The 24072-nt window shown below is 43.2% G+C and overlaps 4 protein-coding genes across 4 annotated transcripts; all 4 read right to left on the bottom strand.

The window, feature by feature from the left end:
- Positions 1 to 7523: 7523 nt before the first annotated feature.
- On the bottom strand, positions 7524 to 8069 carry LOC132124668 (histone H2B). Its single transcript, XM_059535787.1, has one exon. The coding sequence runs from the start codon at positions 7982 to 7984 to the stop codon at positions 7610 to 7612; it is 375 nt and encodes a 124-aa protein (XP_059391770.1). The 5' UTR covers positions 7985 to 8069; the 3' UTR covers positions 7524 to 7609.
- Positions 8070 to 8905: 836 nt separating this feature from the next.
- LOC132124662 (histone H3) lies at positions 8906 to 9317 on the bottom strand. The gene has a single exon (XM_059535780.1). It carries the CDS (start codon positions 9315 to 9317, stop codon positions 8907 to 8909), a length of 411 nt encoding a protein of 136 aa, XP_059391763.1. The 3' UTR covers position 8906.
- Positions 9318 to 10638: 1321 nt separating this feature from the next.
- LOC132124871 (histone H2A-like) lies at positions 10639 to 11246 on the bottom strand. Its single transcript, XM_059536016.1, has one exon. The coding sequence runs from the start codon at positions 11209 to 11211 to the stop codon at positions 10825 to 10827; it is 387 nt and encodes a 128-aa protein (XP_059391999.1). The 5' UTR covers positions 11212 to 11246; the 3' UTR covers positions 10639 to 10824.
- A 442-nt stretch (positions 11247 to 11688) lies between these two features.
- Positions 11689 to 12580, bottom strand: LOC132125347 (histone H1-like). The gene has a single exon (XM_059536726.1). The coding sequence runs from the start codon at positions 12391 to 12393 to the stop codon at positions 11689 to 11691; it is 705 nt and encodes a 234-aa protein (XP_059392709.1). The 5' UTR covers positions 12394 to 12580.
- Between the last annotated feature and the right edge of the window lie 11492 nt (positions 12581 to 24072).

The following is a 24072-nucleotide window of genomic DNA, read 5'->3' as shown; positions in this document are numbered from 1 at the left end:
GTGTCCTTTTGGCACATGTACTGACTTTTTTATGCGCACTTTATCCCCTTTTCGGAAAGAAGAATGACGCACTCGATGCTTGTTATCAAAGCGAGATTTCATGACATCCTGACGTGCTGAAACACGCTTCTTCAGTTGTTCATGACCAGAAGGTGAGGGTTTCAGGACATTGAGGCGGGTACGCATTTTCCTCCCATGAAGCAATTCGAAGGGGGAAACACCTGTCACAGCATGAGGTGTGGCACGATAGATCTGCAGGAAGTCAGTCACTGTTGCTTTCCATGGTGCGGATTGTAGGATTGCTGATTGAATTGTACTTTTCAACACTCTGTGGAAGCGTTCAATAGCTCCGTTTGCAGCCGGATGATACACTGATGTGCGAATGTGCTTAATGTCTCTGTCTTTCAGGAATGCAGTGAACTCAGGTGAAGTAAACTGAGGCCCATTATCACTCACCAGAGTGGTCGGGTTGCCATGTCTACTGAAGACAGAGGTAAGAAAAGCAGTCACCTGTTTTGTTGCAATAGATGCAGTAAAGGCTACCTCGGGCCATTTACTATAGTAGTCAGTGAGTGTCAGAGCGTATCGACAGTCCCAGACAGCAGTCTCAAAAGGACCCACAATGTCTATTGCTAATTTTTCCCAAGGTGCAGATGGTAAAGGAACAGGCTGGAGGGGCACAGCAGAGGTTTTTGCAGTTTTGTCCAGAGAAAGACATAACTGACAGGCAGTAATCTTTTCTTCCACACGTGTGTCCATTCTGGGCCACCAATACATTTCACGCAGGCGTTGCTTTGTTCTGACAATCCCCTGATGGCCCTCATGTGCAATGCGGATCAGTGACTCACGCAGTTCTCCAGGTACCACCAGTCGAGACCCTCTAAAAACAAAATCAGCCTGCACACTGAACTCATGTCTCAGTTTGTAATATGGGCGTAGAACAGGATCCAAAGCAGCAGGAGATGGAGGCCAGCCACGGACCATTTGTGTGCGAAGTGCAGAGAGTTCAGGACAACTAGCAGAGGCAGCAGCAAATTCATCCTGAGATATGGCAGTCGGACCAGTGGACAGTAATGCAACAAATTTGGGCTCTGTATCTGACTCAGCATCTGAAGTCAGAGGCAGGGGCAAGCGGGACAAACAGTCTGCAGTGTAATTTTGAGATCCAGCACGATACTCAACAGTGTAATTAAAACAGAGCAACCGAGCAGCCCACCGAGCTATGCGCATGCCAGCTCTATCAGTCCCTTTTGTGGTCAGCAGCGTCGTCAAGGCTTGATGGTCAGTCCGCAGAGTAAATCTGCGACCCCACAAGTATGTCCTCCACTTCTCCACTGCCCAAACACACGCCAGAGCCTCCTTTTCGACAGTGGAGTATTTTTGTTCAGTTGGGCTGAGTGTTCTGGATGCGAAAGCGACAGTACGTTCTTGACCATCAGTGCTTATTTGTGCGAAGACAGCACCTAGTCCGTAAGCAGATGCGTCAGTAGAAATGACCACTGGCAGCCCCGGGTCAAATAGTGCAAGAGCAGGACTGTGTACAAGTAGCTTTTTGACTTCAGCTAAGCTCTGTTGAGCGTCATCGGACCAGTGAAATCCACTCTCATCTCTCAGGCACGCACGCAGAGGCATCACTACGGAAGCGAAATTAGGAATAAATTTGTTGTACCATGAGAGGAGACCCAGCAAAGAACGCAACTGAACAGCATCCGATGGCGCAGGTGCATCGATTATTGCAGAGAGATGTTCTTGATCCAGCTGAATACCCTGTGATGTCACCATGTGTCCTAAAAACTTCAAGCTCTGCTTTCTGAATTTAGGCTCATTCAACACCAACCCAGCCTCTTTGAGACGTTGCAGCACATTCTCTAGTGCTTGATCATGCTCCTGTTGCGAGCGTCCCCACACGATAATGTCATCTAGATAGTTTGCAACATTCTGGAGTCCTTTTAGAATGACAACCATCATCTTTTGGAATGCAGATGGAGCAGATGCCAAACCATAAGGTACCCTGCGGAACCTGAAGAGGCCCTCGTGTGTAATGAATGCAGTTAGGTCCCGGCTGTCGTCATGAAGAGGTACCTGATGATATGCACTTTCCAAGTCTATAGTTGAGAATACAGTTGCACCTTGCAGTAATGTCATCATCTCCTCCATGTGTGGCAATGGGTAGCTGTCTACTATAACTGCCTTGTTGGGCCCTGGCAGATCCACACACATGCGGATCCCCCCTGTTTTCTTTTGGACCACAACAATTGGTGAAACCCATGGAGAGGAGTCAATTCTTTCAATTACACTAGCATGCAAGAGTCGTTCTAGTTCGGCGGAAACAGCATCTCTGACAGAAAAAGGTAAGCGACGCAATTTGTGTCTGACAGGAGGTACAGAGTCAGAAATGTTAACCTTGTGTGTAAAAATTTTTACACAGCCCAATGCAGTCCGCTGTGATGGAGGAGTGGAGAGGGCACAAACTGAAGCGGATTGTGGCGGCGGCAGCACAGTGTTTCCATCGAATCGAAGCTGGAGTCCCTTAATTAGGTCCATGCCTAACAAAGCTGTGCCATTGTCAACAATGAAGAAATGTGCAGGACAGGTAAGGCCATATTTAGACACAGTTGCAGGTAAACATCCAAGCACTGAAATTGGCTCTTGCAAGTAAGTGACTAAACGGGCAGATGGAGCTTGTAACGGCACAGTGCGAAAGTGCTGCTCATACAATTGTTTTGGCAGAATGGACACTGATGAACCAGAGTCGACTGTGAGTTGAAGAGACACAGGTGTAACAGCAGACGTAGCATTTATAGTCACACCACACATCAGACGATCAGATGTTCCAGGTAGATAGAGAATGCAAACCTCTGGTAATTCAACTGAATGCACTGAGCGAGTAGGAGCAGAACGGCAGACTCGTGCAAAATGTCCAGTCTTATTACAATTTTTACATTTAGCAGATGCAGCAGGGCAGTTCTGTGCGTTTGCAAGATGTGCAGTGGAGCCACAGCGGAAGCATGTCCGAGCTGAAGAAGCAGAGTGAGGTTTTGATGAGGTATGTGTTTTGAATTTGGCCTTAGGATGCTGTCGTCCAGTCGCAGGAGTGGCATGTACGGCTTGTACTGGAGCAGAACTGCTTGTAACCATAGATTTTGCCTGTGCATCAGCGGCCTCTAGCTGCGTGGAAATTGTAATTGCAGTCTCTAGTGTCAATTTAGATTCCATTAATAATCTTTCACGAATGCGAGGGTTAGCAATATGTTCTACTAGCTGGTCACGCAGCATATCATCAAGATTCTCATTAAATTCACAAGTAGTTGCCAAATCTCTCAATGCAGCAATATATTGCAGTACCGTTTCATCTGTCCTCTGCACTCGTTTCCTGAAGGCATGTCTTTCCACGACCACATTTCGTCTTGGAATGAAATGCTCCTCCAAAGCTTTAACAGCAGCTGCAAGATTGTCACCGGTATCGGGCAATGTATAAAATAGTCTCTGACCTTCAGTTCCGAGGCAGTGAAGAAGTAAAGCCCGTTTTCTGGCTTCTGGCCAGGAATCTCCAGTAGCATTGATGACGAGCATGTAATTCTCAAACATTCTCAGCCATGTTACAAGCGGTATAGCGGGCTCACCGGGACAAGGCAAAAATGGACTGGGAAACGGAGCACTTACTGATGACATCCTCAGGAAATCTTGTGAAAAAAAATCGTCCTCGTCGCCAAATTGGTTATGTCTTCATGACAAGAAGCACAAGCAAGTTGAATTCTCTCAGGATACGTTTTAATAACTTCTGCACAAGCAGGATAACATGCGAGCACACGTTCAGCACTTACTCTCACTCTTCTCTCTTTATACTTCACATGTATATTTTACCTAAGGAGCTTGAGTGCCACCTAGGGGAGTATTAATGTAAGGACATCACACAAATCAGGTAATTTTTGAGGATTAGTGTTCAATTATCGTTTTTTTTTTACTTATTTCAGGCAAATGTTAAGTTGTATAAAAACTGGTTGCTGTTGCCTTTTTACGTTACATATTGTTCTTTTTTTCACTGATCTCATGTTAACTAATGTCATATTGATGACTTTCAGGTAGTAGAGACAGGCTGGTGACAGGGGATTTTCAGCTCGCACCGCACTATGAGTCAATTAACTATTAGCAGCAGTAATTAGCATGTTAAATGTAAAATGAAGCTTACTGTTTATAATTCTTATAATAATTAATATAAATCTTATAATATAATTATGTATTATAAATAATATATCGATTATATCTAGTATAATTTTTACAATACTTATTCATGTACACAATATATTCAGGTTTAAAATAACTTAAGCATACTCATATATAAACATGTACACTGCCATTCAACAGTAATGATGCTGAAAATTCAGCTTGGCATCACGAGTATATTACATTTTAAAATAGAAAACAGTTATTTTAAATTGTAATTATATATTACGAGATTACTTTTTCTTTGTATTTTTATTCAAATAAATGCAATTAACTATTTACAGCAATTCATGAATACATTTCTAATAAATTTAATAGCATGCCAAGCATTTTGTATGTGTCCTTTCTTTCATGTTGTCCTTGCATAGTCTCCACCATGGTTTGCTGTGCTGCATGGGGATGCTCCACTCGGTCAGAGGAAGGTGTGCAGATGTATGGCTTCCCCGCTGACATGGAGAGGAGAAAATAATGGTTGGCTCAAGTCAGCAGCAGCAATCTAAATATAAATAAAAATTACAACAAAAAATTGTTAGGTAATTATACTTAAATTTATTTGCACTTTTTTACATTGAAAATTATTTACTAGAAATAAGGAACAAGCAAAGCCTTGCAAAACCCAGGGAGCTGAGACTCATGGTGAGACATTGCAGGGAGTCATCAGTGTTTCCTATAACTGTGCATTTAACCACCATGTGATATGTACCCGTGGGTAGACAAAAAAAAAAGTGGTGTGTGGAAACTAAACTCAAGTCACTCTGCAGGCACATTTTGAGGCAAACCAATTTGTCATGACCAAAAAATTCAAGAGGACACTTAGAGAAGGGGAAGTGACAGTGAAGAAATAGAGGACATGGCTAGAGAGGCGAGACAGGGACAGGTGACACAACCCAGTCAGTCAGCAGCAAGTCAGCATTCGAGTGAACCATCAGCCAGTTACCTGGGTCTATTAAAAAAATTAAAGAGACAAGAAAAAAAAAATCAAACAATGCAAAGGCAGCACTAAGAAAAATAAAGAATGAAAATGCAGCTTTCAAAAAAAAAAGGTCCCCTCAGCACTCCTGAGCTGCATCCTCACTGATGCTCCATCACAGAACAGTCCAGTGACAGCACTGATCCTCCACCTGCCAGCACCCACAGAACCTTACAGCAAGTTACTTTTATACACTAACAAGTATGTAATACAGTAGTATTATATAATATAGACAGGTAAGAGTCAAACAATGACTAAAAACACTCCACCCATGTTTTTGCAAACTCAATTCACTCTAAATTTATATCAATAGGGTGCATTTTATTAAGGAATTTAATACGTATAATAAGGAACAAACGTTATAACCTCATTTTTACCACCTCCACTCACCGCTGTCACACGTGATCAAACGTTATATTGAACTAACGTAATAGGCTATGTAACGTTATTGCTAATTCACACTGTGTGATTGTCACTCGCGTGAACGAGCACAGATTTGCCTGTGATTTGGGGCATTTGTCGGCGATTTCTCAAAACCTGTCGGCGAGCCAAAAACTGGGCTAAAATCGTGCAGTCTAAACTCAGCTTTAGCCAACTTTCCCCACTCTGCAAAAAAAAATATGTTTAGACTCCTTTTTTCTAATTCCAAACACGATGGATGAAACTGAATTAAGAGAACAGATTTTACAATTAATAGGGTGTTCGTTACTAACTTTATTCAGCTCCAATTCTAGCCTAATCTGTTAGTTATCTGATAACATCCTTTAAATCTACCCAGCAAACACAGAACGTTCCCCTAACGTTCCCGTATGGTTCCCATTTGGTTATTTTTTGGGAACCAAACAAGAACGTTCTAGGAACGTTCCCTGTTGGTTGTTTTTAGGTTTAATTTTGTAACCTTAGGAGAACATTCTAGGAACGTTCCCTGTTGGTAATTTTTAGGTTATATTTTTATAACTTTAAGGGAACGTTCCCAGAACGTTCCCTGTAAGTTATTTTTAGGTTTAAATTCATAACCTATGGAGAACATACTGGGAACGTTCCCTGTAGGTTATTTTTAGGTTATATTTTTATAACTTTAAGGGAACATTCCCAGAACGTTCCCTCTAGGTTATTTTTAGGTTTAATTTTATAACCTAAGGAGAACGTTCTGGGAACGTTCCCTCTAGGTTTTTTTCGGTTTACTTTTCATAACCTAAGGAGAACGTTCTGGGAACGTTCCCTATAAGTTATTCTTAGGCTCTATTTTTCTTAAACCAATTGAAAGGTTGCAAAATGTTTTTAACAGCAGTGATCAAATGCTTAATTACATGACCATTATCAGGCGGTAGAGGGCGCTCATTGATTGGCAAAGTCTTTAATTAAATATTTCTGCAGCCTGTTTTCTTTTGTATTTACTTTTAAAAACAAAGCATCATCAGTGTAAATCATAAAAAATAAAGATTAGCAAAAACTGGGAACCATAGCATCATGCTACGTCATTCCAATCGACTCAAAGGGGTGGAGCGGTCACTTGTTAAGTCACCACTCCATCTTTCATATAAACATTCATATCTTGTTAATCACTGATAAATGGTAAATATCTATTGCAAGCAGCTATATCTATTTATATATATATATATATATATATATATATATATATATATATATATATATATATATATATAGACACACACACACACACAATGTGTAAATCCAGAAGCACAGTATTTATTTGGAGGTGTTTGTTTGATCATATTTACCAGGGGTGTGATTCATTCTGACCATGACTGTATCGGTTTAATCTTTTTAAGTAACACAATACATTGATTGAAAAAGAAACTCTTTGTAATGGTAGTATTTTATACAGAATCAATTATTTGTAAATTTAGAAGAGAATAAATTTAGTGTTGAATAAAATTAAGGAAAAAAAAAAAAAAAATTATATATATATATGTATATATATATATATATATATAGAGATATATATAGCACATTACTTTTAAATTCATTCAGCTTCAATTGCCAAATATATCTCACTTTTAAAGTAAATGATACATTTACAAATGAATGAGTTCTATGCATATTTTGTAATAAAAAATAAAAAAAAAATCCAAAAATTATGCAAAAAGACAAGGTATTAATTTAAATAAATTAAACTTCCCGTCATTAATTCCGAGTTGTTAATTTATGGTTTATTGGGCCTGTTATGAAATAGAAGTTAAGTTTATTTTACACTGCAAAACGATCATCTTTACGTAGAGAACGCAGGAGCGCGTTCACGAGAATATAACTATAATATAACACTATACTGAATATAATTTCAACTGGAGCTGCTGCAAGTGAAGTTTACACCTATGAAAACTAGGAAAGCACCTTAACGGATAAGATGGGTGGCTCTTAAAAGAGCCGTTTGGGTGGAAGTCCGGTTATGCTCTACTTGGAGCTGGTGTACTTGGTGACGGCCTTGGTGCCCTCAGACACGGCGTGTTTGGCCAGCTCTCCGGGCAGCAGCAGACGCACGGCGGTCTGGATCTCTCTCGAGGTGATGGTGGAGCGCTTGTTGTAGTGAGCGAGACGAGACGACTCACCGGCGATGCGCTCAAAGATGTCGTTGACGAAAGAGTTCATGATCCCCATCGCCTTCGAAGAGATCCCGGTGTCAGGATGAACCTGCTTCAGCACTTTGTACACGTAGATAGCGTAGCTCTCCTTCCTGGACTTTCTGCGCTTCTTTCCTCCTTTAGCGGCGGTCTTAGTGACGGCCTTCTTGGAGCCCTTCTTGGGAGCGGACTTCGCTGGTTCAGGCATGATGATGCTGATGAAACGATGACTACAATAGGCCAGACAGAGACATATATTGACTCGCCTATGCTAATTTTCCAGGAGATATGGCGCCTTCTGATTGCGTGTTTTCATAGACCGAAGCCCATAAACTCGCATGTGATTGGACAACACGAAGTATCATGAGCGGAAGCAGGGCCAATCACAGGCGGTGACTTGATAGCCCCACCCACCGCTCCGTGTTCGAACGACATCAGCCGTTATGAATGACTAAGTTTGCTTGGTTTCAGTTCCCGCTCTTTTTGTTACTTATGTTTTATACGAAACAAATGGGTCTCAGATATCGCGCATGTGCTTTCTAAACCCCTTAATACAATTTGGAGAAAGGAGAGCAACGACGATTAGACACTAATTTTCCTCTGCTGTCCTGCCAATTTCAGTTCTGCTCCATTGCCATCTGATAGTGTTTTCTTTTTGATTGGCAAATCACTCCAATTCATAGAAAACGACAAAGGAGCAAATGAAAATGCCATGCAAGACAAAAATAAACATGCTCTCGTTCTGTGCGTTATCGGAAGAATTGCCTAACCTTACACCAGCTCTTAATTTTGAAAATCAATGTCCAGCTCTGAAACATGAAAACACAGAGATCGGTGTGTAATAAAAACACCGTAAGTACACCAATTCTCTTTTCTTTTTTAGAGTTCATTCGCCTAGGTTTAATTGTTACTTTTCACGTTTAATGCCTTTATTTAACATGTTTTATCGTTTAACATGCTTTGTAGTAATGGGAACGTAAAACGAACAAAACACAGCCGGGCAAGATTTCTTAAATTAAGGCAGTGTTAATTCCCTAAGCGTTACAGTGGAAGTTCTCTCGTTCAGTGTGATTTTGGTGGCTCTTAAAAGAGCCTTTGGGGTGGGTTTCGAGACTTGTGAAATCAGGCGTTTAAGCGCGCTCTCCACGGATGCGGCGGGCCAGCTGGATGTCTTTGGGCATGATGGTGACTCTCTTGGCGTGGATGGCGCACAGGTTGGTGTCCTCGAACAGACCGACCAGATAAGCCTCGCTGGCCTCCTGCAGGGCCATGACGGCGGAGCTCTGGAAGCGCAGGTCCGTCTTGAAGTCCTGAGCGATCTCTCGCACCAGACGCTGGAAGGGCAGCTTGCGGATCAGCAGCTCGGTGGACTTCTGGTAGCGACGGATCTCTCGCAGAGCCACGGTGCCGGGCCTGTAGCGGTGAGGCTTCTTGACGCCGCCGGTGGCTGGAGCGCTCTTACGGGCAGCTTTGGTGGCGAGTTGCTTCCTCGGGGCTTTGCCTCCGGTGGATTTACGAGCCGTCTGCTTGGTTCTTGCCATCGCTGCGGTGCACTTCTTTCCTAGTTCAGGATACAAGAAGAAACTGCTAATTTTGCTTGCGCGTCTGGTTTTAAAGCACCATGCGACCACGAGCCTATGGCGTCATAAAGGGGCAGACACTCGTGATTGGCTGAGGTGTGACGTCTGCGCGTCACTGCTAACCAATGACTGCGCAGCTCCTGTTCTAAAAATGGGGCGCTTTACGATTCCCATTCAAAACGCTTTATTGCTTTTTATATAGCAATAGCAATAGTATATATATATATATATAATATATATATAGCAATAGTCCCTTGATATAATTTTTTCATAGCCTTTTTTTACGCGTCAAAAATACACACCCACACTAAACACACTCTTTGCAGGCTTCATAGTAGAGTTGTGACGTTCGCGAACGAACCGATTCTTTTGAACAGCTCATAAACATGAACGATGGGAGCCGAGTCGCGGCTGGAGGGGAGCCGTTCTTTTTTCCTATGCGTGTTTCATACAGATGCAAACAAATGAGCTCCTCCGCGAAACAGAACAGTTATGGGGGGAGGGGCGCACCCAGCGCAGGCCAACCCTTTATAGCGTGATGATATTAGTTATTAGTTGTGCATGTTCATTGCAGCCCACTTTGTTATTGTTCATTGATTTGAAGGGGCTGATGTCCTATTTGCAAAGTTTACAGTAGTAATAGTATGTAGTATGTAGACATTTCCATTTTATTTATTCTAATTTTATCTACTTTTAATATTTTTTGTTTTCTATCAAAATGTTCTTGTGTGAAAGTGTTTGTAGTAAAAGCTGTTTTGCACAGAAATTCATTGCAGCCGGCTTTGTTTTTGATGTTTGAGTAGGTATTGTATGAATAACATAAGTCAACGTAGCTGTACACACACACACACTTTGTACTAAAGGTAAATCCAAAATAGTGATGTCACTGTCTAAGCAGAGGGATTTGTGCAACCCTATGGAATATAGTCCACACATGACAAATGAGGTAATAATCAATATTTCAGAATAATGCAAACTCAGATATGGTGTGTGATATCTGAGTTTTAATTATTTGACTACAAATCTCACCTCATTTTTCCTCCCAGTGATTATTTCCAGGATAAACTGAGATGCCCCCAAGCTGGCTTCTTAAAACTGACTAAATATTTGAAAAGAGCTCTTCTTTTGAACGGCTCTTTGAAAGGAACGGATCGCGAAGACCCGGATCCCCTCAAAGAGCCATAAATCCCATCACTACTTCATAGTTACGTTTTATTTATTCATTATGAAACATTCTTTATTTGATTTAGATGGTTGTGCAAAATTATCGTTAACTGTTGATGGTATTTGCAGCCACCCAAACTCAACAGCCGTAATTTAACTGGCTGATAAATATCTATCTTATTCTAAAAGCTGTATGGTACTCTCGTTACTTGATAAGACGAACTAACAGACAAGCGCTCTCTGGAAAACGATATGGGTGGCTCTGAAAAGAGCCTTTGGGTTTCAGAAACGGACTCGAATCTGCTTATTTGGTTTTGGCGGGTTTCTCGGTCTTCTTGGGCAGCAGCACGGCCTGGATGTTGGGCAGCACGCCGCCCTGAGCGATGGTCACTCCGCCCAGGAGTTTGTTGAGCTCCTCGTCGTTGCGCACCGCCAGTTGCAGGTGACGGGGGATGATACGGGTCTTCTTGTTGTCCCGAGCTGCGTTTCCAGCCAGCTCCAGGATCTCAGCCGTCAGATACTCGAGCACAGCGGCCAGATACACCGGGGCACCAGCACCGACGCGCTCACCGTAATTCCCTTTACGGAGAAGTCTGTGAACACGACCAACGGGGAACTGAAGTCCTGCCCTGGAAGAACGAGTCTTTGCCTTCGCCCTAGCCTTACCACCGGTTTTGCCTCTACCACTCATTGTCGGTCAATAGAACGATCGCGTTCTCACAACAGAATAAGTTTAAAAGCGCAGCTATTCTGTTTTTAAACGAGCGTGCCAGTCGCCCATTGGTTTAGAGCCTTGTAAGATTTTAAACCAATCTGCGAACTTCCCTCCAACACCCATCGCCAGTGCCACGCCTCCACAACCGGCTTCGGATCGCGCTGCTTTTAGACTAAACAGAACACGAGAGCAAACGTTCAAGAAATTGTGAAGGAGGATTTAATAAGTTTAAAATAATAGTTATAATAAAAAACGTCAATGCAATAAAATCATATATATATATTTATATATATATAGTTCTTAACCCAATAAAATTTAGATCAATGAACCATTAAAGCTGTTCGCATTAATAAACGTGAACAACTCGTGGCTTATGTAAATTCAGTCAACGTATAACGTACTGAGTCGAGGTAAACTCAGATACAGTCTTACAGTAATTCACTTCCAAAATAGTCAAACTGCGGATCTTTTGCTCTTTCTTTGGAGTAAGTGGGTGGCTCTCAAAAGAGCCTTTGGGGGATAAAACAGATGATATTTATTTCTTCTTGGGGGCTGCCTTTTGGGCTTGGCAGCTTTTGGCTTTGCTGCCTTGGGTTTGGCAGCCTTGGCTTTTTTGGGGCTCTTGGCTGCTTTCTTGGGTGCGGCCAGCTTCTTCGCCTTCTTGGGGCTCTTCGTCGCCTTCTTGGCGGCTGCAGCGGCGGGTTTCTTGGCCTTCTTGGGCGATTTCTTAGCGGCGGGCTTCTTTGCCGCTGCGCTCTTGGGTTTCTTGGCTGCAGCGGGTTTCTTGGCCGCGGGCTTCTTCGCTTTGGGAGCCGCTTTCTTCGCCGGTTTCTTCTTGGTCTCGGTTTGCTTCTTGCTTATCTTGAAGGAGCCGGAGGCGCCGGTCCCTTTGACCTGCAGCAGGGCGCCTTTAGTCACCAGGCTCTTGATGGCGAGCTTGACGCGGGAGTTGTTCTTCTCCACGTCGTAGCCGCCGGCGGCGAGAGCTTTCTTCAGGGCGGCGAGCGACACGCCGCTCCTCTCCTTGGACGCGGACACGGCTTTGAGGATCAGCTCACCGACGCCTGGACCTGCTTTCTTGGCTTTTGCGGCGGACTTCTTCTTGGGCGCTTTGGCCGACGGGGCGGCAGCGGCCGGGGCTGGAGCGGTTTCTGCCATTTTCCAGAGCGGATTTGCAGTCTATCAAACGCTGAGTTCAAAGATGAGTGTCGCCCGAGCAGCGCTGCGCTCTTAAACAACACATGAGAACCTTATAGACTCAACCCGAGCCGCTCGGTGTCTGCGCGCCTCCGCGAGCACCTCGCGCTTGTGTTTTCTTCTCCTACATTGAAGGGCAAAACTCGAGTGGCAAAACAGTTTGACGTAGTAAAAACCAAGCGAACACCGAGCAGAGGTTCTTGGCTTTCTTTGGAGACTAAAACACGCGGCGAGGAAATGTTCCTTTTGACCTGATCGGGACAAACTCAAGGCGAGCATCAGCTACGACACAAAGCCGCGTGTAAATATAATGCCTTGTTTAACTAGAAAAGTTGATAAAAGATTAAAATCTTCCTCTGTGTGTTTCAGAAACAGTTTGAAAATGCATTTGATGTAAGGTGCATCAGTGAAGGGCGTGTGCAGTGTTTCATACAGCTGTTGTTTTGGGCAGCTTGAAGCACAAACACCCGGAGTCGGCTTGTGACTCGTGTCAAGAAAGAGGCCCGTTCCAGGAAGTAGATTTTCTTTCCGTAGTCTTTCGTGGTGCATTGAATGTCCAAATGCTAACAATTAATGTCATTAAAAAAATCAGCATTTCATGTTTCAGTTCGAAAAAAGATATGAGATCCATTTAAACAACAACATTAGTGATAATAAGAGTTTTTTTGTCACCAAATTCAGAACCTTGATATAATTTGTCAAAACTCTAGACGGCATAACTCAAAACAGTCATTGTTTGTAATACACGTTCCAAGTAACTTATCATTAGGATTTTAGTACAATAAAGAGTCAGATTTTTGTTTGTGTTTTTTTCACATCATTTCAGGTGGTTTGGTAAATAGTTTGCCAGGTCTTCTTGAGTAAATGGAAACCCTACTTAAAGAGGTTGTTCCACATTATTAAGCAAGTCACTGTTCTCATAAAATATGGCGAGGAAGAAAGATGTTTCTGAAGATGAAAAGTATGAAACAATGCAATATCTTGCAAAAAAGCAAAATATAAGAAAATGTGTTCCTCACAGAACTTGTGTGTTTGTGTGTGTGCATGTGTTGTCATCAACCCCATCTCCTGGATTTGGCCACAAGTTCTCATCCACATCAAAATGGATGTTTTCATTAGCTGAACATCTTGCATGGCACATCCAGACCTGACATTGGTTTTCTCCTGTGCTGTCATTGCATGCATCATCCATTGCCTTCTATTGTGAACCTTCCACCTCCATGTGGAAGAAATTCAATTGATAGTTAGATCTTTGTGATTAAAAGAAATGAATAGACACTCAATTCAGATGTTATGCGTGAGTAATACTTTGTTGGTAAATCGTGTCATTTAAAACCAGTGATTTTAGGTCAGTGAACAAAAGACCTTTGGTTCATGTGTATTGGAATTCTTTATTTTTTTATTTTTATATATATTTATATTTTTTATTTAACCTTTATTTAACCAGGAGAGTCCCATTGAGATTAAAAACCTCTTTTTCAAGGGAGTCCTGGCCAAGAGGCAACAACATTTACACAATTATAAATATGCAAAGAAACATTAAAATAACACCGGTTATGAAAAACAATTGCACATTATTGAGGCAGTCTCCATTGCTTTCAGCTTAGTTTTATAAGTGGTTAAGGACAAGAGCTCAGTCAGTTTCCAGTCCTTCTGCAAGCAAAAGGAGCCGAATGGACAAAAGCTTTCTTCCCCAACTCAGTGTGGGCAAAAGGAACAGAGAGCATCAGCTGATCATTTGATCGCAGGGAGTAAGAGTCAACACTTCTCTGTGTGATTAAAGTACAAATGTACAGGCAGTAGGGCTGTGAATCTTTGGGTAGGCAGCGATTCGATTCTATTAACGATTCATAGGTTTTCGATTCGATTCAAGAACAATTTTTGCAAATTTAGAACGATTCAATTCGATTCGATTCACAATTAAATTCAATCCGACTCGATTATAATGATTCGATTCTGCGTTCTTTAAGTGCATTCACAGGATTATTTCAATGCTTTCCCTAAATTCTTTAAATGCTTAGTCAGGGGGCAAATTACACAGCAGCCTTAAAAAAAGAAGTAGAAAAAAAAAAAAACTTGTTAAATGCTAGTTTAATGGTGCTATGGCATGACATGGCATGAGTAAAAATGTATGTAAGCCAAGATTTAAAAAAAGAGCTTTAAAAGTATTATGTATCAACTAACATGTTGTCACACCAGGGGCATAGCATCATTTCTGAAGTGAAAAATGTCAAATAAAATAATTTTATGTATAGCCTATGTATTTTCATAATTTTTTTTTAAAATGAATTCTCTTCTTTTTTTATTACTTTTAATTTGCTGTAAGAAATCAAATACACTGCTCGACAATAATACTTTGTAATCGATAATTTTTTCCTAATTGCAATTTTATGATTGTTTTATATAGGCTACTACATTTATCTATTATTTTAATTTTCTACACAGAAAATATACTTTATAGTTTCTGTACTGTAATAAATTATATGTCAATTAGCACTGCATCATTCATAAATTTTATTTATTGTGTTTTTTTTTTTCTTAATGTTTCTGCTTTTATTCAGTTTAGCTGCAGATATAGCCTGGCACGTCTATGAGAGCGAGATCTTCCCTTTCAGGGTGTACTCACACTAGCCAGTTTGAACCGTGCCCGAGTGCGTTTGACCACCAAAGCGCGGTTCGTTTGACTAGTGTGAGTGCTCCGTACCGTGCCCGGGCGCGGCTCGATTGGCCGGCCCTGGCCCGCTTGGAAGAGGTGGGCCAGAGCACGGTTCAGTTGGACTCGGGCGCGGTTCGCATGCAGTGTGAGCGCTAACCGTGCTGGAGCACGGAACAGGACGCGTGGCGTCGCGGTTTTGCGACGCTCCAAAAGCTCAGCTGGTACCTTGCAAACCTCCTCATACGAGCAGCACGATTACGTGGAAATTTTCGCGCCACTAAGGCGACACATCTGTTTAACAACAGGCTGTGAGAGGGCTGTGGACCACCGTGGACCAAACGACACAAAATTATCCACAAAGAAAACAGAGCGATGGACTCCATTGTGTTCAGAGAGCGCCGCTCTTCCTGTTTATCCCGAAACCGTCGCGCACCATAATGACGTAAGCGTGCTCCGGCACGAATGCTGAAACCCTCCTATGTGAGTGCAGGCCAGAGGGGGAGTGGGGAGGGGGGACAATCGTACTCGGGCCCGGTTCATGGCAACCGTGCCTAGTGTGAGTACACCTCAGTGTGTAAACTTCTTAATCTCATTTATACAGAATAAAATGGTATAGTAGCTGTTGTAATTTTTCCTCTCCATCATCGAATGATTCTGAGAGAAAACGTGCTCGATGTCTGTTTCTATAGCAACAAACGCTACTTTCATGCATCTGATTATCAGATAAACCTTGCGCTCTTGTTAATGATGTGGTTATTTTAAGTGTTTCCCTCATATTTTCGGTTCATCAGCATTGTTAAAACACATTTATCATTCACAGGAACTGTGCATATGATTTAGACACTTCTGCTCCGTCCATGAAATAAATACGCAGCTTTCGACTGCTCAGGTAATTTCGTCAGTATGCAGAGAGCCATTAACAAACTACAGAAAAGTAAAACTACTCGACTTTAGTATTACGGTCCATGAGTTCTATAGATCGCAGGTGTGCTGCGTCAGAGAGGAACGGAGCGCGAGCGCAATCCTGTGACAGTCACAGGTGCTAAACAGTGGAGCGTGTGAAGGACAGATTAGAGGCACGATTCACAAACACTCTTCAAGGTCTCCATTAATTTTGCATGTAGTAATTTAATGTGTATATATTTTGAAAGCACTGAATCACTATATAAATTCGATTCTTAGTGTTTTAAATTGATTACTGTCCGAGATCGGCGATTCACGATTCTAAAATCATGTTTCAAGATCGATGCATATGAATCTTCAGGGTTTGTAATCGATGCATCGAGAAAACGAGTGAATCGTTACACCCCTAACAGGCAGTAATCCAAGCATAGCTTTGAAAATAAAAGTGTACCAATGTCCCTGCCTCCTAGTGGCCAGAGAGGGCCATCCCACTCGTGAATACAATTCACAGTGATGCGTCATGCCTCTACAGTTAGTAAACCTCAAAGAAGCATGATAAACCGTGTCCACCATTTGAAGACATGAAGAAACATTCATATAAAAAAAGATCACCATATTCTAGCACAGATAAAAAAGTTGCAGTGACAAGGTGCTTTTTTACTTCAAAAGAAAAACAATTTATTACAGAAGAAAAACCCCAGTTTAAGTTTTAATTTCTTCACAAGTTGTTCTATGTGTGGTTTAAAAGTGAGGGAGTTATCACTCAAGACACCAAGGTATTTATATTCATGAACCACCTCTATAATGTTTCCTTCAAGAGAAGACAGTACTGGAACAGTCTGAGGCACCATTGTAAAATTTGAAAACAACATTAGCTTAGTTTTGTCAGCATTAACTGAAGAAGTGAATGCTGGACAGCAACAAAAGCTTTCTGCAGGGTTTCAATGGCCTGAGCAAGTGATGATCTATACCAGTAAATGACTGTATCATCATAATAAAAATGCATATTAGCATCAGAAACATTTTGACCCAAATCTTTGATATACAAGATAAATAGGCATTTGTATTCAAGCATTTGAAAAAAAGGTATTTAGAAAAATGTGTATTTTGATCATCGGTTGTGGATTGTGTGTTTAGAGTTTTAGAATGTTATTAGTGCAAAAAATTTTGTAAAAAACAAAAAAATACCTTATAATAACAATTCAGTCATCTGAACTCTTTTGTGTGTATGTGTGTGTGAATTAATTTTAGATAGTGAAGGAGTCATCAGTACTTAATGTAATGTAAAAGAAAAGTGTCAAAAAATACAGCACTTTGCCTTTTGTCCCCTACCTCTCCTTCTCCCTAATCAGAAAGTCAGAAAGAGCTTTTGTTACCAAGTGTGTTTATACACACAGACAAAAGGAATTTGACTTGGCGACAGCCAAAAGAGGAGGAAAAAATAATTAATGCAATATGAAGTAGAAATATAGTGATAGGAAACAAAACATGTATTTGGTTAAATACATTTTCTGATTATGTTATTTGTGAGTGTGTATTTTACAAATGTTCAGTTTCCAGGTTTCTATAAGTAAATGTGTCAGTTTTGATGGACTATATAGTTTTGAATTTTTTTAATTGTTTAGGCTGAAGATAGCCTGCGGGAAGAAACTGTTCTTGGATGTTCTGGTGGTTGGTGATCTGTAGCACAGTTCAGAAGGCAACAGTTGGAAGAGAGAGGGTGCACTGAAAAAATAAAAATAAATAAATAAAAATTGCTAGATTTACGTAAAAATATAGTGCATCATTTTTTGCATTCCTCTTCTTATCCCTTTAACTGCCTATTCGACCAAGTGGTTGAGCACATTTTGAGTCACTACATTTTATTGAGAGGAGTACCTAACTTAATTATAAAACACTATTATAACAAGGTTATGTTTATTTTATTCTAATATACTTATATATTTTTTGTCATGGATCTGCATTTTCTATAGAAAATATAATGTACTCCCATGTATGTACTGACTTTAACTGTTCTTGGGGAGTGCAGGGGTGGTTTCTTCTGAAGTCCACTACATCTCCCCAGTTTTGAATGTGTTCAGCTCCAGGTTGTCAAGACTGCACTAGACATCAGCTGCTTAACCTCCTGTCTGTAAGCAGACTCGTCACCGTCCTTAATGAGGCTGACGACTGTAGTGTCATCTGCAAACTTCAGGAGCTTGACAGAGGGGTCCTCTGAAGTGCAGTCATTCATGTTCAGAGAAAAGAGCAGTGGGGAGAGAAGGTTGTCCGTTAACGTTACCTTGGTTCCCTTAGATATGGAATAAGAACTGTGTAGTAAGCCCTTAGGCTGAGACGCTACAGGGAAAAGTCCCTTTTCTTCGATTTCTGCAGCCTTTTTCAATCACGCGGTGAAATTGCACAACCATTGGTTTGTGGAGTTTGATAGAAACAAACCAATGGTGAGCGAGCCTACCCGAACCCACCAAAAGGGGCAGGGCATTGGGCTATATGAGTGGCCGTCTCATCTAGGCAAACTGATTCAATTAGACTGAAGGGATGACATGAAGTGTCCTTACGTATAGCACGGTAAAGTATGCAGTACTCGTTATGTATCTACGGGAACCTAGGTTATGTTAGTAACCGAGTACGTTCCCTTTAGATGTAACACTCATACTGCATCATAAGCCGTTAGGCTGAGATGCTATGGGGACAATACAATCATGCCTTGCTATCAGGAAAGATGTATTCACCCAGAGCACTAAGAAGGGCTTATAATGAATACCTAAAACATCCCAGACCAGTCGGGGATGTAATTACACCAGTAATATTGTTGATCTCCTACAGTTCAGGCACCAAGAGGCCTTCGAACATGTAGGGACAAAGCTAACCCCAGGGACCTTAACCTGAACCTGACAGATGTGGACGGTGAGGCCCAGCCGGCCGCCGCACAGATTTCTGTGATAGACATTCCACTAGACCAAGCCCATGAGGAGGCCATGCCCCTTGTGGAGAGTGCTCTAACACCTATCAGACATTGGAGCCCGGAGGATGAGTAAGCAAGAGCTATCGCGTCCACTACCCATCTGGATAGCCTTGGCTTTGAGACCAATGACCCTTGGTGCGGCCTCCGAAGCACACAAAGAGCTGTTCTGACTGTAGAAAAGAGGCGGAATGGTCAATGTAGGCTCTTAAAGTCCAGGGCAGAGTAAATTCAACTCCTAAACATCCTGAGGAGGAGGAAGCATGGAGTGAACAACAATCTGGTCTCTATACTGAGTGGAGAGAAACTTCAGGACATACCCGTTCCTTGGCTTCAGGATGTCCTTGGAGTTGCCAGGCCCGTACTCAAGACAAGAGGGAGACAGAGCGGTTTTCAGCAAAAGAGTATGTAAGTTGGCAGTCTGAAGTGGTTTGAAGGGTGGCTCTTTGTGGCCCCTAAGAACCGTGGATAGGTCCAATGTGGGATCGTGAAGGGGCGAGGAGAGTTCTGCCTTCTGGACTCCTTCAGAAAACTAACAACCAAGTTGTTTTTTTTACCCACAGACAGCCTGGCTATAGGAGCATGAGAGGCTGCGATAGCCGCAACATAGACCCATCCTAAGTGTAGAAGGAGTATGGCCCCTATCCAGTAAGTCTTGGAGGAAGGTCAATATCTGAGATGTGTCACAAGTGAATGGATCATCACCCCTTGGTGTGCACCAGGCGGTGAAAACCGACCATTTAAGGCTATAGAGGCGCCTTGTTGATGGAGCTCTAGCCTGTAATATGGTATTCATGATGCTCTCTGGGAGGTCTACTGACTCTCGTTGAGAGGCCATGCATGGAGAGCCCCCAGCTTGGGTCTGGGATGCCATATCATTCCGTTTGCTTGAGAGAGGAGGTCCCGTCTCAAGGGGATCAACCATGGCTCTGCTAGCGACAGCTGTGACAGGTCCAAGAGCCATGGTTGGCTCCTCCAAAGAGGGGCTGAAAGGGGGACCTTGTGGGCCTGGGGGATCTGAGCGATCGAGGGAAAACATAAAGGAGGAGACTGGGCCAGTCGTGGGCCAGAGCATCCTTGACTTTTGAAAAATATATTGAGCAATGATAATTATATTCGGAGGTGAAAAGGTTGACCTCACAAAGCCATCACAAATACATCCCAAATCCTTTGAACAGTCTGGGATGGAGCCTCCACTCCTCTGAGGGGAGGTTGCCCTGGGACAACTTCTCTGCCGCAGTGTTCAGAATGCCCTGCACATGCATTCCCCTCAGCGAGAGCAGGTGGTCCTGGGCCCACATCAGGATACTTTTCACTAGAGTGAATAAGGATTTTGAGCACCTAGGTGACTTATGAAGGACACCAGTCATACTGTCCCTCCGGACTAGGATGTGGTTCCCTGCCAGGAGTGGTAAAAAAGCATAGAGAGCTCAACATACAGCCAGCATTTCCAGGCGGTTGATATGGAGTTTTCTTTCTGTACTCGCCCAGAAGCCAAAGGTCGGAAGGTTGGATGCATCCATGAAGATGACTTTCCACCTGCCAACTATCCCCACCGCTGCCTCCTGCTTGTACCAGCTGGGCTTCGTCCATGGGGCCAGGGTTGCACTGCACACCTGGCTCACCTTGATCATGTGGTGACCCTGCTGCCAGGCATGGTTTTAGCCAAAATTGTAGTGGCTCATGAGACCTGGCATCTTCAGAGGCTATGGCCCTCATATGGGTCGAGTTAAAAATTGTCCCCAAGAACGAGATACACTGGCTGGGGGACAACAAGCTCTTGGAAAAATTTATCCTGAGCCCCAAACACTCTAGGTGGTTGTGAAGGAGAGATCTGTGAGCCACCAGCTCTGCCTCTGACATTCCCCTCTGTCTCAGAGGGGACAGAGCCACATCTATGCACTTCGTAAAAGTGCAGGGAGCCAGGGACAGCCCGAATGAAAGGACTGTGTACTGATATGCCACTCCCTCGCAAGCAAATCTCAAGAAGCGCCTGTGATGGCGGGCTATCTGGATGTGAAAGTAAGCATCTTTCAAATCCATGGAAAATAACACTGCTTCAAAGTGATCATTCTGAATGAGGACAAAGGGTACAAAGAAGTACCGACTGTAGAAGCCTGACCTGCTCTGCTCTAGGGTGACCACTTCTATGGCCCTTTTCACTAGCATAGATTTTACCTCTGAGCAAAGGACATGCACATCCTCGCCTGTCACAGAGGATAGGACCATGCTGTTGAATAATGGGGGCCTCCGAGCTAATTGCAGTACGTAACCTAATATTATTGTTTTCAACACCCATTCTGACACTCCAGGGATGGCCTGCCATGCCTCTGCCCACGTGGCGAGGGGTTGAATTGGTTCAGGAACTGAGTCTCTGTAAGGAACTGTAGTGCTTGTAAATAGTGGAAGTGGAAATTTGCTCTCTCTTAGAGTATGTTTGTGTTTTATTGAGTTTGCTATAACAGCGGTGCACTGCCAGGGCACTATGTTGGGCTCTGTGCAGGCAACAAACACATCGCTTTGGGCACCCAGAACCAAACGGGGTGACGGGAAGGTTAGACGAGGCAATTTGGAGGGTGGTCCACAGCGGCACTTAGCCTCACCCTCTTCCTGAGGCGCCGGGTGCAGAACTATCTGGTGTGAACTGGTTTTCCGGCAATGTCGTTTTACCAGACTGCTGAGTCGGCGCTGGCTTGGGGCGACTCGAGGCAGATGAAGATGAGCACTTGGGCGGAAAGTTTAGCATAGCCTGGGATGACTTTTGTGTAGCGGTGAAGCGCTCAGCAAACCCATCCACAGCGGGGCCGAAGAGACAAGCAGGGAAGTTGAGGAACACTGTTTTATCTGCATCGTTAATCTCTGTCAGATTAAGCCAGAGGTAGCGTTCCAACACCACCAAGCTGGCAATTGAATGCCCAATAGCCTGGGCGGTAGCCTTAATAGAGCACAGGGCCAGGTCCGTAGCGCTGCACAACTCCTTAAATGTGGCCGGGTTGTGCCCCACTTCGTCCATGTTGCGGAGGATGTTGGCCTGGTACACTTGAAGAATTGCCATGGAGTGCAGTGCTGAAGCAGTCTGGCTGGCTGAGGCATAAACTCGTCCCGCGAGAGCCGAAGTTGTCCGGCATGGCTTGGATGGAAGGGTCGACTTAGACTTCCATCCAATGACAGCAGGCGGGCACGGATGTGCGGCCACTGCTAACTCCACTGGAGGGATCTTTTCATAGCCCTTCTGCCCCGCGCCATCAACCGCAGTAAGGCAGATGTTTTGAGGCGGGCAGAGTAAGGGGAACGTCACGACTTCGTGAGCTCCTCATGGTCCTCAGGGAAGAAGTGGCAACTCTGGGGAGGGGCCTGGTGGCGTCCCGGCAGGAGCCACTCATCTAGTTGGCTGCGTGAGGGCTCCTCAGGTGCAGACCACTCCAGCCCAAGTTCTTCTACGGCCTTACGCCCGTTTCACACATACTCCGTCTGCAGTGCGTATGCGTTGCATATTTTTTTACGCACCCATGTTAACGGATTCCAGCGTTCATACTGCATGGGGTTGCAGTCCGTCAGTGCGTTCCAGGAGCAGTGCGTCTGCAGCAGTGCAGCGATCATTTACGTACCGAGTCTATTTTTGCTGTGCTGCATGTGCTGAATTAAAGTGACAGCGCATTGTTCGCGGTAAAAATGAACATGGATTGACACGGAAATGCAGTCATTTCACAATAAATGTATACTAATTAAAGCCTACTGTGTTTCACACGCAACACTTGGGTTTTGGCTAGATTTAAAACAAGAAAAAGAACAACTTTAGAGAAACAAGGCAACATTATATATGCACTTTTATAGAGGCAGAAAAACAAAGTTATTTAAGACCCATTGGATTGCGTGTAATAAAGATTTAAATGCAAAAGGCACGAGAGTCGACTGTTTCTGTCAGTGGTGAGTTTTAATTTTAAATGTTGATAGCCTAACAAGAAAAGTAGGCTAATGTTGTGTTTAAATGTGTTGCAGCTTGTTTCAGCAACTTATTCTAAAAACCTAGCAGTCAAATGCATGAGTAATACCAAAGTCCTTTCAGGCAAGTTGTGCCACTCGGCCGCTATCTTGGCAATGCCTCCGGGCAGCTATTTCAGAATAACAAGACCAGCTCCTATCTAAATGAATGGGCAGAGAGTTAGAACTGCACTTTCACTGGTCACCGGGACATAAAAACTGCATGTATAGAAACAGCAGTGAAATATGATAAAAATCGCAGAAAGTTTTTGATGACTTTGCCCCAAAATAAGGTTTAAAACGGCTTTTTCCCCACAGGTTATAACTTTACTACTCATGCACAAGGGTTCCTCAACTGTGCGCGTCAGTGGAACCAGACAATAGGCTCTAAATGTTTCCCTGTTTGACTGTTAAAAGCAGATGATTGGCTTTCCAGTGGGAGGGGCGGGACATGTGCACACAACCGCCATCTTTGCCGTTACGGGTTTTCCTTATATAGTTGTATTGAGGATTGAGGAAGTGGCATGTCTCTTATAAACTGTCTCTGGTAATACGTTGTTTATATTTGAATTTAAATATTTCTATGAAACATTGTTACTGTACTGTGATGAAAGAGTATCACAATGCTGAAAAAGCTTTTGGATTTTTTTTTTCTTTTTTACATGATTTGATATCAAAATAATAGACAAATGTTGTGTTTTGTGGCTTAAACAGCAATGCGTCTTGTGTGAAAGCACAATGAGTCCGTGCTGCTTCAGTGCCACATACGTAACGCACACGGACTGCATACGCACTGCAGACGGATTATGTGTGAAACAGGTGTTAGAGAGGACACAGATCAGTTATCCACAGAAAGTCCTGGCATCGACCGACTGGTAGACGTCAAGGGGGTGGGGTCCTGAGTCGAGCCCGACCAATCCTTGGCATCTGTGGCTGCTAATGACATGCTGTCATCTAGCGGCTCATCTTCTGACCCACCGAATGAGACCAGGTCGTTTGCAGAAGGACGCTGTTTTAGGTGGGAGAATGAGGAGAGACCAATGCATGTGGGTTTGAGCCAACGTGAGCTCGATCTCATCCGAACGCTGGGATCATCTGCCCCGCTATTTCTTCCTCACAATAATAGTAATAATATACA

The sequence above is a fragment of the Carassius carassius genome, chromosome 43 (genome assembly GCF_963082965.1).
Source record: "Carassius carassius chromosome 43, fCarCar2.1, whole genome shotgun sequence".
Taxonomy (NCBI): Eukaryota; Metazoa; Chordata; class Actinopteri; order Cypriniformes; family Cyprinidae; genus Carassius; species Carassius carassius.
This window is presented reverse-complemented; position numbering and strand designations above follow the sequence as displayed.

Coding starts and splice junctions, on each gene's coding strand:
- LOC132124662 (XM_059535780.1), bottom strand. CDS start 9,317: ATGGCAAGAACCAAGCAGACGGCTCGTAAATCCACCGGAGGCAAAGCC.
- LOC132124668 (XM_059535787.1), bottom strand. CDS start 7,984: ATGCCTGAACCAGCGAAGTCCGCTCCCAAGAAGGGCTCCAAGAAGGCC.
- LOC132125347 (XM_059536726.1), bottom strand. CDS start 12,393: ATGGCAGAAACCGCTCCAGCCCCGGCCGCTGCCGCCCCGTCGGCCAAA.
- LOC132124871 (XM_059536016.1), bottom strand. CDS start 11,211: ATGAGTGGTAGAGGCAAAACCGGTGGTAAGGCTAGGGCGAAGGCAAAG.